This window comes from Barbus barbus (assembly GCF_936440315.1).
Source record: "Barbus barbus genome assembly, chromosome: 23".
Taxonomy (NCBI): Eukaryota; Metazoa; Chordata; class Actinopteri; order Cypriniformes; family Cyprinidae; genus Barbus; species Barbus barbus.
In genome coordinates, this window is record NC_136751.1 from 23,282,783 (window position 1) to 23,300,232 (window position 17,450).

The window sequence follows — 17,450 nt, forward strand, 5'->3', positions numbered from 1 at the left end:
GGTCATTTTGTGAAATATTATTGTAATTTGAATTTTGTTTATATATATTTTAAAATGTAAATATTCCTTTGATGACAATGTTGAATTTTCTGCATCCATTACACCAGTCTTCAGTCTCACATTAACCTTCAGTAATTATTCTAATATGCTGATTTGGACAATATTGATCACAGTAAACAGTTTTTGATGAATATTTTTGTGGAAAACATGATTCGCTTTTCTAGGATTCTTGACATTGGAATCTTTTGTAACATTATACTTCAAACTTTTGAACAGTATGTGTTTGTGTGTGTGTATAAAGCAGTATGCGTGTGCTATTTCTTTAAGATAAAAGTTATGAAAAGGTGATGTGAGAACAATAAAATCAACAACCTCACAAGGGAGGTTATATTCAAACGGCTTATGAATACTGCACAATTTTACAGAGTAATAACCTTTTGAAAAACAATTAACATGACATGCACTTAATCTTCGAAAGAGGAATGTGACATGCTTTCCTTCCAGCAACCTCTGATTTCTCAATCAGCCCTAGAGGGACTGTAGAAAACAATCCATCACACGACCACATATAGCCGTCGACACTACTATTTAATCAGGGCCTGACATCATTCTGTACGTCAAAGTCCTCTTTTGTATGAAGAGAGTATACGTGATTAAGTTCTATTTCCCTCTTGAAAGCCACACAAGTGGACGTGACAGGAGCTGCGTTATTAGAGATACGAATGTTCTTCCATCGGCACTTCAGACTTCAAAGTCCAGAGACAAAAAACGATTCTCTAGTGTCTGCAGAAACCAATCAATGTCAATTTAGCCCAGCAGACAGGGAAGATAATTTGAGAGTGTGCAGCGTGTTTTCCTGTCTTATTAACTTGGTAAAGCAACCAACCAAAGCACTTGTTCTCCACAGGTCCTATAAAACAGGCAACACCTACATGTTTCTCTCCATGGTAAAAGCACCTCTTCAATCTCAAAGAGCATGTCTTATCACAAAAAAAGTTCACAGAAGTCGAGTCTCCTTTTATCTTACAGCCCTTGAGAGCCAGAGGAGGTGGACTTGTTTTGACTTTTAAGAGAGAGCAGAGTAAAAAGCAGTGGAGAAACCAAAGCTCTGGATGGTAAGAACCATGATGTCTTTGGCTTTCTGGGTAGATCTCATACTGACGCCATTATCCTGGCTGGAGAAATGTATAGAGCTCTTGTGGCCCCTTGTGCTATTTTGAAAATCCTCATTCTACTTCAAAGTACAGTGCCAGAGAGGATCTGCAGGGAATGAAACACCTCTCCGCTGACATCTGTCCCTCACTTGGAGCTCTCCTCCAAAAGAAAAGTGTCTAAATTGGAGAGCACCAATTATGGACAAGACAGTGCCACAGGCAAACATTTGCAGACTTCCCTTAACTGTTGCTTGGTAAAAGATAGAAATATCTAAAAATGAAACCCTGAACAATTCAAAGAAAAAAAAAATCACAACAAACATTTGTTTATCTGAATGGCACTGCAGTCACAAGATGCTCACCACATTCACAAAACATTCCTATTATAAATGAGAATAAATTATAATACAATTCTTAGACTCAAATAGATAGATAGAATATGCATATTTCCAATAAGAATGTTCTTGTCTTTTCTTCTTCTTCTTGTAACTGATCTTAAGACAAAATCTAAAAAAAAGAGTGTTTGTTTTTAAATATTAAGCATTAAAAAAGATCATATGTGCAACATAATACACATAACTACCAAAATATTTAGTTCCATAATGTTTGTCTCTTTTCTTTTCCTGTGTGTTAACCAAATGATTTCCAGAAAGTAAATTCTTCAATGACAGATAATGTTCTTAATGTCATGCCCAAACAAACAAACAAACACATAAATAAATATTTTTTATGCATTACTGATATTATATTCTTAAGAAAATTGGACATTGGAGAAGATTTTTTTCAAGAATTGCACACTCTTATTAATTTCTTAGGGATAGTTCACCCAAGTATGAAAATTCTGTCATTATTTACTCACCCTCAAGTTGTTATAAACCTGTAAGAGTTTCTATCTTCTGCTGAACACGAAAGATGATATTCTGAAAAATGTGGGTCACCAAATAGTTGCTGGTCTCCATTGACTTCCAAAGTATGTAATGGAATAATGGAATTCAATGGAGACCAGAAAATATTTGGTGAACAAATTTTCATTTCATTTTTGGGCGAACTATTCCTGTAAGAACTTTCTTAACTTTTTTTTTTCTAAAGATTTTCATTAATCAGGCCCTTGATGAACAATTGTCCAATTCTAATACACTGGCTACAACAACATGTCAGGGTTCTGTCGTGTCTGTCATGTGTTCCCGCCTCATGTTTCCTTATTTGGTTTGTTTCCTGTCCTTGTTTCATGTGATTATTAGTTCATTCTGTTCAGGTGTGTTTGTCTTATTAGCGCGTGTATTTAAGTTCCTGCTTGTTGAGTTTTGTGTTGTCTGGTCTACTCGTTACTCCCCGGTGTCCTGTCTGTGGCTTGCCCTGCCTTGTCTTGCCCTGCCTTGATGTCATCAGTAAAGACTATTATTTGAAGTTATATCCTCGTTTGCGTGTCCTTGATCCTCCCTGCTGTGTGCACCGTGACACAATATCAACAATTTTACATTAGATTAGCAAGGACTAAACAACAATCTCCGCACAAAACTAGGGCAGGTGTGGAGGCCGAATACTAGAAAACATCATGTTATCCATAAGTGCCCTGGAGCTAGATTGGTAGTACTCGAGCAATGAATGCAGTTCCTCCCTCTACAATGCGGATGTTCAAAGGTCTCAGAGGCATATGCTAATGCGCCGAGCAAACTTCTCATGCATACATAAAGAGCCTTTTATATTGTGCAGCAACATTCATGATAATACATTGCCTGCACCTAAATGACAAGTGCACATCAGCGTCTGAGTATTTAAATGAAATGCAAAGACGTGGGCAACTGTGACATAACATGAAAGCACAACAAGTGACAACTGCATGCTGTTCCCTAGAAGAGTGGTGTTGAGCTATCTGATGGTATTTATGTTTCCAGGTGAAATTTAATGTTGATATTGTAAATCTAGGGGCAGGAAGATGTGCCCTACATAGGAGACTTAAAGATCGATCTATCTATCTATCTATCTATCTATCTATCTATCTATCTATCTATCTATCTATCTATCTATCTATCTATCTATCTATCTATCTATCTATCTATCTATCTATCTATCTATCTATCTATCTGTCTATCTGTCTGTCTGTCTGTCTGTCTGTCTGTCTGTCTGTCAGTCAGTCAATCTATCGTTCATTCCAGAAGAACACATTAAATTGATTAAAAGGTAACAGTAAAGACATTTATAATGTTACAAAATATTTATATTTCAAATCATCAAAGAATCCTGAAATTTCTCCAAAAACATAAAAAAATAAAAATAAGCAGCAATAACTGATAATACTATTAATAATATCTGAATAACAATAATAACTGAGCACCACATTAGCATATTAGAATGATTTCTGAAGGATCATGTGACATTAAAGACCAGAATAATGGCTGCTGAAAATGTGGCTTTACGGTCACAGGAATAAATTACATTCTAAAAAATATTAGAATAAAAACATTTAAATTGTGTGTGTATAATATATATATATATATATATATATATATATATATATATATATATATATATATATATATATATATATATATATTTAATCAAATAAATGCAGCCTTAGTGTGCATCTTTCAAAAAAAACTTTTTTTTTTTTTCAAAATTATACAGGTTTATTTGTCTAAACATCTTACAGATTCTGCAAGAGCTGTATAAACATAAGAAAAGAGTAATATGAGCACAAGTTAATGCAGCTAACCAAATTTCCATAGGAAACAGGACATAAACATGGTGGGCGGATTACACACACACACACACACACACTCCTCCCCGAAGAGTGATGGAATTGGTGAACATCTGCTGGCGCAGTGGGGAATGAAGAAACAAGAAAAATTTCCCTGTGTCTCACACCGAAACAACTGATTAGGCCCTCTAAACGACGGACCCTCTGCCAATGTTGAAATAGCGCAGCCCCTCCAGCTCCACACTTCTGAGCCGAGCTCCAGCAGGTGTTGTAAGGACTTGAATCATTAACCTCAGGCTGACAGACAAGACTGAGCCCACCAGGCTCAGAAAAGTGTTGCACTTCAGCAGCTCCCCACCACTCCAGTGAGTATGCAACTTCACACACTGGGAGCTGCAAAATGGATCCATTTATTTCAACTGCAGGTTAGAGGTTGGTAAGACTGATTTTTCCATACCGCTACCACAGAATTTTAGTCTATGTTCTGGACCTAAAAGGATTTTCTTCCCACACATTCTAAGCACCATTCCTGCAAACCCACATTATTAGAGCTGTTCATATTTTCTCAATGTCAAAATAATAAGAAAAAATATTGGTATACAGGCCTTTTGTGTGTGTGTGTGTGTGTGTGTATTATATATTGTTGCGCTTTACAGAAGAAAGATATATTAATACGGGGTTGTAATGATATAGGGTGAGAAAATTATCTTAGTAATTTGAGTGATCTATTCTTTTAATGCAGTCATATGTGTAAACACACCAGGATAGAAAATAGTTTACAAGCGCACACAGACTATCAACTCTCCACCCTGTCTTATCTACACTCTCCTCTATCTGTTCAGCATCTTCTCATTTTCCCTCTCCCTTCTATCATTCTTGTTCAATCTCTGTGGTCAGCGGTCAGACAGAGAGAGAGAGGCAACACTCATCTGAGCCCTTGAAATAAAGACATGGGACTCCAGTCTAGATCAATAGCCTGTTAGTGACCACTGTGACTTTAATGTCATGCAATCATTGGACAGATTGTCAAGGAATAGGGAGTCTGTGATAGACTAGATCTGCCTGGGATACCAGGGAAACATGGGCGATGTGAAATTCAACACTGTACACACATCTGTACTGCCACACAAAAGGAGGAAAGCATAATGTTAGCACTGTGTTTGAAGCGCTGATACAAAGCCTCACCGCATAATATATATCAAAGTCAAATATTAGACTGAGAGATTTGCATCAACCAACATGAGTGTCTGGAAGACAAGCTTTTCTATTGACTTTAACTCAGAGAAATTGAAAGGGATAATTCCTCAAAAAAATTATTTTTTTCATCATTCACTCACTCTCATGTTGTTCTGAACATGCATGACTTTTTGTTATGTGAAATACAAAAGGTAAATTTTTGAAGAAAAACAATGGTCACTATTTTACATATAGTGAAAGTGAATAAGGACTTGTGGGTCAAATCTCTAACATAACAATAAAAGCAACACAGAAGTATTATAAAAGTGGTTTAAAAGTCTTGTGTGTTCTATTCAAGGTCTTCTAAAGCCGCACAATAACTTCGGATAATTTTAAGTCATTATTCTGTGATTATCTTCGTATCTTTGAGTTGAACTCAAAAACTAAATCATTTAGACTGGTTTTGTGAACTGGATCAAATGTAGTGCTGTAGTGGAGACCAGCTCTGGAGGCTGGAGCAGGGCCAGGACAGGGAGGAGACAAGGGAAGCCTCCAGGGCGGATCCGGGGACTCGGGAGGCCATGGCGGATCAGGAAACTCGGACGGCCATGGCGGATCCGGGAGCTTAGACGGCCATGGCGGGACTGGAGACTCGGGGAGCCACGGTGGATCAAGGGACTCTGTGGTCATGGCCCGACCACACAGGCAGTGACTATATGGCCCCCCGAAAAATTTTTTCTTGGGGAAGTCCACTCTAGGGGGGCGTTCTGGAGGAAAAGGCTCTGGTGGGCGCTCTGGAAGCACGAACTCTTGGGGGCACTCTGGAAGCGCGGGCTCTTGGGGGCACTCTGGAAGCACGGAGCTGGACGGAACCAGCGGAGACGACAGAGAGCTGGACGTGACCAGCGGAGACAAAGGAGGGCTGGACGGGACCAGCAGAGATGAAGGAGGGCTGGACGGGACCAGCAGAGATGAAGGAGGGCTGGACGGGACCAGCGGAGACAAAGGAGGGCTGGACGGGACCAGCAGAGATGAAGGAGGGCTGGACGGGACCAGCGGATTCATAGGAGGGCTCATACGAGGAGTTGGCACTGGAGGCCTTTTGCGAGGAGCGGGCTCTGGAGGGTGCTTGTGAGGAGCGGGCTCTGGGGAGAGGACAGGAGCTGAAAATTCAGGGGTTAGAGCCACATCCAGAAGCTCCAGGGCTGGAGCCGAAGGGCCTGTATGTGCAGCGTACGGCGACCTTGATTCACCCGCAAATAGCAGCGGCATAATTTTTGCCGCTGGCGGCGGCACAGACTTCGCAGCGGGCGGTGATTGGCTTGAGGGAACTGTGAACAGCTGCAGGCTTGTGGGAGCAGCGGTTGCCGGCTGTTGACAAGGATATCCACGGAGCCGTCGAGAATTTCCTCCACTATAAAAGGACGAACCCGCCAGGATAAGCACATGGTTGATGTATTGCACCAGAGAGCCAGGGGTTGTAGCAGCTGGTGTGTGGAGATATATAAAATTATTCAGGCCACTCCAGAAGACTACCTTCAATGTTCCATCATTCCACTTCACCTTGTGGGCGAGCTGGAGGAACTCCTCAAAATAGACCTCGATGGGGCGATCATCCTGCATTATCGTGAGGAGTGTGTTTTCTGGGTGCGAGGAGATGGTGTCCATAATCTGTGTGTTCGGTTATGGTCCGGTCTTCTGTAACGTAAGTATAACCCAGGACACAGAGAAGACGGTTAGTAGGTTTATTGAAAAACACAGCAGTAAGAGCAGGGGAATCAGGTGAGTAACCAGGACAATGACACTTTGGATTTCTTGATGATGAAAGTGAAGGTATGGCTTGTCTTTACAGGATCTGAAGGTAGTGGATGGAGGGAGTGCGAGAGCACACTAGTGTCTTGATCGGAGACAAGGAGGACCAGGAGAGGATGCAGGACGAAGACGAAGAGAACACACTGGAGAGAACACAGGAGGTAAGTACATGAGATAACACTTGAAAGAAATTCACTAGTGATAATAGTCTTGTGTAGAGTAGGAGTCCTATGTGTGCAAACAAGACCGGACATTGGAGTGCTGAGAGTTGAGAATCTTTATTGCTGTGCTGATGAGTGTCCAAATGAGGTGCAGGTGTGCTCAATCAACGACTGGGTGAACCCAGGGCTGCATTCAGCCCCGAAAAAACGGTGCAAAACGTTTATTAAATGGAAATGTGATGCGTTGAACACCCTGTTCTGATGACGCAAGTGTTGCAAATATGGCAGCTGAGAAGGCCACTCTGTGTATGAAGAATTTTCACAGCCTGATTAAATCGGTATAAATTAACTTTTTATACTGCAAAATACGCTCGATGTTACAGTCACTGCCCTTGCTGTCCAGAATAAAAGAGAACATCCCAATCAAGTGAAGGGATTTGTGGAAACTGTGGTTCCTAATTATTGTGATCCAATATTTGCCTCGCATTTCAGGATGAAAAGAAATTTCAGGTGAAGGATAATCCACTTCTTACCTCCGAGACTGTGTTATGATCTATATGACTTTATTATTTTTATTGTGAGTATTAGGCTATAATTGCTGATCACTGTTGTTGTGCTATGATATTGTAATATTTACCATTATATAATTAGAGGAGCATAGAAAAGTTTATGAAAGTGTCACTCCACAATACAATAGCTAAATATATACATATGTATCAGTGTCTAGCACACCTTCCTGAGGAAAGGATATGGACCAGAAGACATTGCAATTCCTACATATTTAGACAGACTTAAAGAAGTTCCAGATCTATACTTGTGCTCTTATTTCAGTTATTTTGCCTGTAATGTAAATAAACATGTGCAAACAATATACTTGCTCTTGTGAATTTATTTAGATGTTAATTACATTTACTTACAAATTCATCATCATTATGTTGATATGCTATGTTACTATAAAACTCTTACGACAAACTTGTCTTCTAATATCTTCAATTGTTGCACACCGAGCTGCAGAGGACACATATTAAATGACTTCACTTGGACCTATCGTGCGATCTGTCTCTTTAATACCGCGTGGTTTATATACATGTTGCTGCTGATTGGGCTGACATTTTTGACACACCCACCAAACAAGAGAAAACGTATCTCAAACCCCGTTGCACACCGTTTCCAGGAAACATGTCGTTCAACCCAGAAACCGGAGCAAAACGTTGGGCCCCAGGTGAGGGTGTGCACAGTGATTGGAGAGGGACAGACCGATCCGTGACACACATATACATACATATATATATATATATATATATATATATATATATATATATATATATATATATAGATAGTGGCGGGAGGAGCAAAGGACAGACACAGTGGGTGTGGCGTCAGGCCTCGGAGAGGTTTTTATTAAACAAAATAATCAAAGAAAGTGTCCAAAAGGGGGTAAAAGTGTCCAAAATAAACAGGGGATCTGGTGTCCTCGTCGTGCTGTGGGGTTCGTGAAGGGAGGCAGTGTTCGGAAGGGAAGGGTCCAGGGAAGGGGCGGAGTCCGGTGGCGGCACGCGCTCCCCTCTCGGGGCCAGGGCGCGAGTGGCGGCGGCTTCTCCTGAGCGGCTTCGTCCAACGTCCGTCCTCGGCACTTCCGGGGGATTCGATGGCCCGGTATCCTGGCCCGTCAGCCGTCTCACGGGTGCTCGGCTCTATCCGGACTGCGGGTCCGGCAGCTCGCGTCTTTGGCGGTGCGGGAATCCTCTCAACGCTCCCTTCCTGGACCCACGAGGACACCAACGTGCATGCACGGGGAAGAGACCGGTCTCCCGAGGAGCGGCGAGCTCGGCATTTAAACAGCGGCGGTGATGAGGCTCTATTCACATCAGGTGCGCCTCATCACACGCCGCCAGCCCTGGCTGTTTCAGCGCCCCTCCTCTCTCACACACCCACTCCCGTCGGGAGCCTGGTGAAGGGCGGCGAATACGGGATGGGGTGGTGATGATAATAAGGGGGGAGGCAGCCGACTCCTCGCAATATATATATATATATATAGATATATATATATATATATATATACACATACACACATTGACATACATACATACATATATACTAACTATATATATCTCTGAATACAGATTTTTTTTTTTGTGAACTACCATTTAACAGTGCTTAAAAACAAGGCAACTCCTCCCACCTGATTCAAGTGAAGTCAGTTGAACCAGTAAACATAGAAAAATAATGCAGCAAGTCACCCTAAAGCAAACATTATTTTGGGCATTTGACATTTATTGAAATAAGCCTCTGGTCTGCATCTGAAATGTCTACAGTACATCTCAATGCAAATAACAACTCTGAAAAATGACACATAGCTGCAGTCACTGTAACCTTTTCAAAACCTCAGCAAACAATGATTAATAACTTATTACGAGTATGAAATCAAACCATTATCGATCTTAAGTTAAACTTGGATTTGCATATATACTCAGATTGATGTCTGAGCTGTGCCATTCTTATATGTTATTTGCACTTTGGTTAACCTGCCTTGATATCCTTTCCATTGCAAACGAAGCCACTTGCATTTCTCTGGCCTTGCAATCTAGCCTTCCTCACGATCACAGAAAGCAATTTAGCCTAAAATCAACATCTCTCACACTCCCCAATTCCCTCATGCGAAACAGAGAGAGAGAGAGAGAGAGAGAGAAAGACTGTGAATTGGGGAAGGTGGTGATGACAGGAAGACCTGCTCAGAGTCAACAGTGCTGGATATACATCTCATCCATACCTTGCTGACTAAATTATATGTGAAGAGAAAATAAGGAGGAAAGAAAGAGATACAAATAGAGTGAGGCTAGCATACTGTATACAGTGCAGGCTATATTTCAGTATGAAATATGTAAAGGATAATGTAAAGTCATACATATATATATATATATATATATTTTAAGAAGTTTTATTCAGCAAGGATGCATTAATTTGGTCAAAAGACAGAAAGGACATTCATAAAGTCAATGTTGTTTGTAATTCATAAAAAAACTGCATTTATTTGCAACAGAAATATTTGATAAAATTATAAATGTGAACTTACGACTTTTTTGTAATGGAGTTTGCAGTTAATTATTGAGGCTGACAATTTCATCTAAATCAATGCATTACCAACAGATAAAATCAATTGCCATCCTACTTTTATTTTCTTGTATCGTATTTCACTCAGAAATATGGCACATTATAGACATAAAATAGGTTGTAACTGCAGTTTCATGTCGACATTTGGCAGTCCAGTCAAAAACGATTCAAGAAAGAGATGTTAAAAGGAATAAATAAATAAATAAAATGTTGTGGCAAACTATTCTCACTGAAAATGGTAGTTCAAACACACTATATTAAGGTATACAGTGCAGTATGCTGCACATTTGGTCAAATGTGGGCCATTTGAATCTTGCATTTCATGCACATTTGCATACTGCATCCCACACACAGTATGCACTAGGGATGCAACAATACAGTTAGCCTACGGTTCAATACATACCTCGGTTTTTTAACACGGTTTTCGGTTCGGTTTGGTTCGGTTCTGATGGCTTGACACATAAGTGTTTTTTTTTTTGTTATTCTATACTTAGGCAATAGGAACAGTAAGAGGTTAAGGAGAAAAAATAAAAACGATTTATTGCAATACTCCTTTATTTTACTTAAAAGCCAAGAAAAGTACACTAGTTCCTAGTGTATTGTATAATAAAAAAAAATTAACACTGAAATCTTAGAGCTGCTGGTAGCCCATGTACACACTGGGGAACACATAAATTCCTACATTTTGAAAATAAACATACATGTGAAGTTAATAAACATTAATTGACCATTTCAAATAAACATATTTGTACTTCAGTAAACATAAATAAACCATCTTAATTAAACTTAAGCATGGTCAGAGCAAGGCTCTGTGCTTTAGCCAATTCGTACACAATATTGTTGCGTGTCTTTTCATAGAGGTCGGGAATTATCTCGGTGCTGAAAAAACTGCGAGACAGTAGTCTGTAACGTGGATCGAGTGCTTTTATAAGATGACAAAAGCCCGCATCTCCAATCACCGAAAATGGCTGCAAATCTTTAGCAATGAACACCCCCACTGCCTTTGTTATTTTTATGTGTCTCTCGGAACCAGTTGGGTATGTTTGCTGGAAGGATTCAGCGAGGGATTGTTGTTTTTTGGAGGACTTTATTACCTTCTCTGCTATCCTGCCTTCAGACAGTGATATTGCTGGGTGATGGCGCCACAGATGTGCAGTCATGTTGGAAGTATTTCCGTTTGAGTAGGCTATACGTGTAAAACAATGCTTGCACACAGTCATTTTTTTGTTCACCGTTTTTTCTTCCTCGGCATTATACTCAACGGCAAAACCGAAATGTCTCCACATCGCGGATTTGAAAGACGCCGGCGCTTCCTCGTACTTTTGCCTCACTTCACCGCCGCTCGCCATGTTAAAGTGTGGAATGATGGTTAAGTGCCCCCTAACTTTAGAGCATAGTGATTGAATATTTACTCGCGGGAAGGAGTTTCCTCATCTCAGCTCGTAGACTTACAGGCACACACAAACAGTCAATTCGGAGAGAAATAAAACGCACATAAATTATTTAAACGTAAAACCGAAAAAAAAACGCAATTCACAAGCGCGTATTGAACCGTGGATGTCGTACCGAACGGTTCAATATTATATTGAGAATTGTGGCATCCCTAGTATGCACACTGCAAAAATAATAAGAGTCGCATGGTTGTATGCTATTCCAAACACAGCCTGAGCAAAGTGCATTCAGCCTTTACCAATTCCCCCTTAAAAGCATGTATGAATATGAATTTGCACAGTATGAAATTACATATTGAAAAGCTGTAAATATGGACACTTCTGAACTGTGTTTTGATTGGCTTGTTTCATTTAATGGATCTGTCATCTTTCAAATGCCACATCCAACCTCCTTCTACAGACAAACAAACATACCAAAAGAGGGTGAGAGAAAAGAAAGAGAAGGGGAACATTTCTTCTTCTAATACCTCTGAGTGTCCCTGTCAGATGATGTGACATTGAGAAGTGAATCATTCAGAGGTTAATTAAATGTTGTTTATGGCAAGTGAGAGAAATTACTATACTACCTAAAGAGCTAATGCAAAAACTGTGTTCTCTGACCTGCAGAAGCGTGCAATTTCCTGTTGCGAGTGAATAATCCATGGCCACACCACCTCAGCCGTTTTAAGCATGGCTGATGACTTGCATAAAGAACCCTAGAAAAAAACTCACCGTGATACTGGCATAGTTTCGACGGCATTTGAGGAGATAAAAGAATAATCGCTTTCTATTTGCAATGTCTATCCAAGGTTTAGTGCCAATTATTTGCACAAGAAGGTAGCTGGTCCATTGGCCAGCCTTCTTTTGGGCACATCATAACATTTTCCACAGTGAAATGTGTTTGTATATATATATATATATATATATATATATATATACACACACACACACACATACACATGTTGGTTTTTGTGGTTTATGGGGACTTTCCATAGGCGTAATGGTTTTTATACTGAACAAACTGTGTGTGCTATTGCCCTACACCTAAACTTAGCCCTCACAGGAAACTTTGCGCATTTTTAGATTTTCAAAAAAACACCATTTAGTATGTTTTTTAAGCCTTTTGAATTACGGGAACATAGGCAGTGTCCTCATAAACCACCTTCATATTGTAATACCGCTGTCATACCCATGTCATTATACAAATTTGTGTCCTCATAAACCACATAAACATGCACACACACACACACACACACACACACACACACACACACACACACACAGTATATATATATGTGTGTAGAAATTACAAAAATAATTACAAAGACATGGCAAGTAACACATCAAATTAAACATTTTTAAAAACAAACTGTATTTTGTGTAAAATGTACTCCAATAATCTTTATTTACGTCTTTGAAAAATGACTATATAAATCCTAAGTAAAGGAAAAACACTGCAACAAACTTATTTATATTACAAAAATATATTTGATTTACAAATTATAATGTATTAATTTCCTTTAGATTTTAGGGTTGTATATGACCCAGCATGTAGGCTCTTTAACCTTCATCTCCCACATTTTCCCACTAAATGTCAGAAAGAGCGATTTGTTACGTAATAAACATAGTGATGAGTGACTAAATCACATCTCACATTACCTCACATCAGAGGTTATTATATCACATTTGACCTCAGTGGATAACGCCCCATGCAAAAAGTCCTACCGTTATCTGTGGCCATGAAGAGAGCGGTGTACTGGTTGTTGTGAACGTGTGGAGACTCACGGTCCAGTATGGCTCTGGTGGTGACGTTGCCTTTGAAGGGGTTCACGATCAGCCAGTCTGCTGGGTCTCTCAATACAGTGAACCTGAAAGGCACACATGACCATTAACAGTTACACATGCAGCTTTTAAAATGAGTCTTGCTTTTATAGTTTCAAAATCTCTTTCAGTTTATTTGACCACTTTTTACAGGGGCAATACCCTCAGACTACCCGAGTACCTTGCTTAAGAACACAATGCTGAAAGTTCATGGACTACCCCTTGCGGCATTCAAGCCTACAACCTTTTGGTTCCCAGAGCAGATTTTTAACCATTCAGCAACATGACCTCATGCATTAGCACTACAGAGTGGTGATGGGTTATAAAGAAGGTCAGTTGAAAGTGAAATAAGAAGAAATGGAGCAAGAAGAGCCCCTGAAACATGTAGGAGTGATAAATGACCTGCAGCGACACCTCTAAGAGTAATGAGCCGTTTTGTAATTGGGCAACCATGTGATGATATCTCGCGCATGACCTCCAGAACACCTAAGCATGTTCGCCTGCATAAAAGCAGTTGCAGTAGTGCTGAAATTCAGTCAATGATTTACAGGCTAAATAAAAAACAAACACACTAAATGGAATGCCAAGTTCTCCGGCTCTACTGCTTTTAGGAAACCAATAGAGACTTTGAAAACAGAGAAGGGGGATTTATTTTTTTCTGAAACCTCTTGCCGACTCAGATACCTTTCCCAAAAGAACACAAGCATTCACACAACCAACAATGATTCCCTCCACCCTTTCAAAAAAATAAAAATAAAAATCGCAGTTGCTCACTAAAGCAAAAACAGAACTGGAAAATGAAGACAGAGTGGACTTGATGTGTCAATATACCACATGAATCTTCATATAATAATAAGTTTAGTAAGTTTATATTCAAGACAAACTTACTATTTGATTAAGATTTGTAAAGTATGCATGCACAAAATTTTACACATACACTACAGTTCAAAAAGTTCAAAAACGTCTCTTATGCTCGCCAAGCCTGCATTTGATCAAAAATCAGCAACAGTAAGTAAGGGGGGGGGGGGGGGGGGGGGGGTGGGCTTACCGACAGGTCAATTGTTTCAGACACATGCTGGAAAAGCATGCAGAAATAACGAGATAGGTATAAACGGAGGTCGGAGCCAGCTCCAAATGGGTTGGGCCTTGCTAATATGCCTCAAACTGAACCCTAAACCTACCCTCCCCCAACCTACTTGTGGCATAAGTTCCTCCCACTTGGAGGTAAATCTCTCCCACTTGGGGGTCTCCGGGCTGCAGCGATATACAGTGCCCTCCATAAATATTGGAACAGTAAAGAAAAAATTGCTCTCTTGGCTGTGGAGTCAAGACATTTACAAATATGATTAAAAGATGAATATGAGACAAAACTACAGAATGTCACATTTTATTATTAGCCGTTTCAACACATACATGTTTTACCAAATAAAAAGAACGGCACTTTTAGAGTTCATCACACTCATTGATGTGAGCATAAGTATTGGGACAGTTGAACATAAGGCAGATATAAAAGATTAAAAGCTATTATTTAGTTGCAGATCCCTTGCGCACAATCACAGCAGTGAGTCTGTGACCCATAGACATCACCAGACTCTTGGTCTCATCCTTTGAAATACTTTTCCCAGCCTTTAATGCAGCCAATTCCAAATGTTGCTTGTTTTGGGGAGTTTCTGCCTTTACTCTCCTCTTCAGCTGGTGAAATTCATGTTCAATCAGATTTAAATCTGGAGATTGACTTGGGAAATTTAAGACTTTCCATTTCTTTGCCCTTATAAATTCCTTGACTGAACTGGCAGGGTGTTTTGGGTCATTGTCCTGATGCAATATGAAGCAATTCCCAATGAATCTGGTGGCATTTTCTTGAATATTGGTAGGCAAGATGGTTTTGTACCCTTCCAAATTCATTCTGCTACTATAATCATACATTAAGTCATCAGTAAAGTTGAGAGGGCCTGTTTTAGAGGCAGCCATGCATGCCCATGCCATGACACCACCTCCACCATGCTTTACAGATGAGGCTGTATGCTTCGGATTATTTGCAGTTCCCTTTTTTTCTCCACATTTTTGCTTTCCCATCACTTAGATAAAGGTTCATCTTTGTCTCATCGGTCCATAAGCACAGTTCCAAAACTCTTTGCTCACCTTTGTGCTTTTTTGCAAACTCAAATCTTGCCTTTCTATTTTTTGGTGCTGGCCAGAGGTTTGCATTTTGCTGTGTAGCATCTGTAATTCTGTGTCAAAGTCTCCTGAGGACAGTAGATTGTCAGAGCATCACCCCAGCTTTCTGGAAGTTATATGTGATTTTAAAGACATGTCTTTTAGGGTTCATTTTCACAGTTTTTATGATTTGTCTGTCATCAACTACTGTTGTTTTCTCAGCCGATCAGGTCGTTGTTTGTTGCTGGTGTCGCTGGTGGTTTCCAAACTCTTGATTTCTCCATGCCCTTTGTTTTTGCTAGAGCTCTAATTGACTTCCTCTTTTCTTTTAGCATCCAAATTGCTTGCTTTTCTCTCAAAGTCAGCTCCCTCATCTTCATCCTGGTTTGTGCGTGTCATCATCGAATGCAAGATTCAGAATACAGAAGTAATGGATATAACCGATACGACACATTCCCTGCTTTTAATATCTGAAGAATAAATGCAGCAGGACACAGCTGATCACATAAAAAGACCTGAGAGGTAACTGTCCCAATACTTATGCTCACATTAGATAGAGGGATGAAACTCTAAAAGTGCTGAACTTCTTAGCTGGTAAAACATCTATGTGTTGAATCACCCAATAATAAAATGTGACATTCTGTAGTTTTGTCTCATATTCATCTTTTAGTCATATTTATAAATGTCTTGACCCCACAGCCAACAGAGCAATTGTGTCTTTACTGTTCCAATACTTTTGGAGGGCACTGTATACTTGGAAATAACTGCCAACTTAAAATTGCATTTGTGTGCATGTGTGCAGTGTTAATCTCATCAACAATATTGCTAAAGAAAATGCTCGTTAATAAAAGATTTTATTAAAGATAGACTGAAAATGACCCAGACAGCAAGCAGTGTCGGCCCAGATCCGGATCCAGATCTGGGTCAAAACTATGTTGCTGTCTGGGGAGCAGCATAATGTTAATTCAGGGTTTGCAAATCCCCGGGAGTTTGTAAGGGAACTGCAGGGAGTTTGCGAGTATGAAAATCTAATAATGATTTCAATCATAAAATGTTTTAATGAAAATAAAAACAGTTAAAATGTATTTTAGTTGTTTACCTTGTAATAATCTTAGCTCAAGGGGGGAATATTAACAATTAATCATAACTCTTTATAATTAATTATAATATTTGGATAAGTTAATAGAATCAGCTTGATAAATCAGAATTTACAGTACAATCGATTGACCAGGTCGTCTAGTGAATGCTCAGTATTGATTATTTATGAATTAAAAGAAATCTTAATTTCTAGGGTAAGAGAAATACTCATTTACTCAGAGCATGTAACAAGATCGAAATCGTTAAATTGACTTTGTTGCAAGCAGGTGAATCAGAAACAAATACTCATATGTATTGTGCACAAAGTTTTATTAACTAAATCACACACACATCACTAGACTAAACGAACACATACATATACACACATACACATACACACACACACGCATTACACATACATGGTACATGGGAAGGGTAAGTGAGACTGGATGAATGAAACCGGACAGAAACAGGGGAAATGAGGCTGAGTTGACCATCTGAAAGAACCATCAGTCTCTAATTCAAAGCACAGTATATGATAGCTTACAACAAACATCTGTGTGGTGAAAGGAACGATACTTGCATTTGACTTATTGAGAGTGTCGTGAAGCTTCTGAAGAAGGTCTGGATGTTTCCATTCGATGGCCGAAGTTGCAATCTCTTGAAACTCTGAGGTTGTTCATGACTCTGTTGGGGTTGAGAGAGTACTCTTCTAAGTAAGCACATGGCTGGGTGTAAAATGGGGCCTGCTGGCCCTGTGGGCCGCAGTGGAACTATAGGCCGCAATCCAGAGATGAAGATTCAGAGACTGCCGGGAGCAAGGAGAGAGAAATATCTGAGGAATTTCCATGAT

The 17,450-nt window shown here is 39.8% G+C and overlaps 1 protein-coding gene across 2 annotated transcripts in view; it reads right to left on the bottom strand.

The window, feature by feature from the left end:
• The window catches only part of LOC306842925 (cadherin-13-like), a 311,991-nt gene that overhangs the window by 23,353 nt on the left and 271,188 nt on the right, over positions 1-17,450 (bottom strand). For both annotated transcript variants that reach the window (XM_079374136.1, XM_079374137.1), the window contains exon 11: positions 13,268-13,410. In XM_079374136.1, coding sequence (XP_079230262.1) covers positions 13,268-13,410 — 143 coding nt within the window. The remainder of the gene's footprint in view (positions 1-13,267; positions 13,411-17,450) is intronic.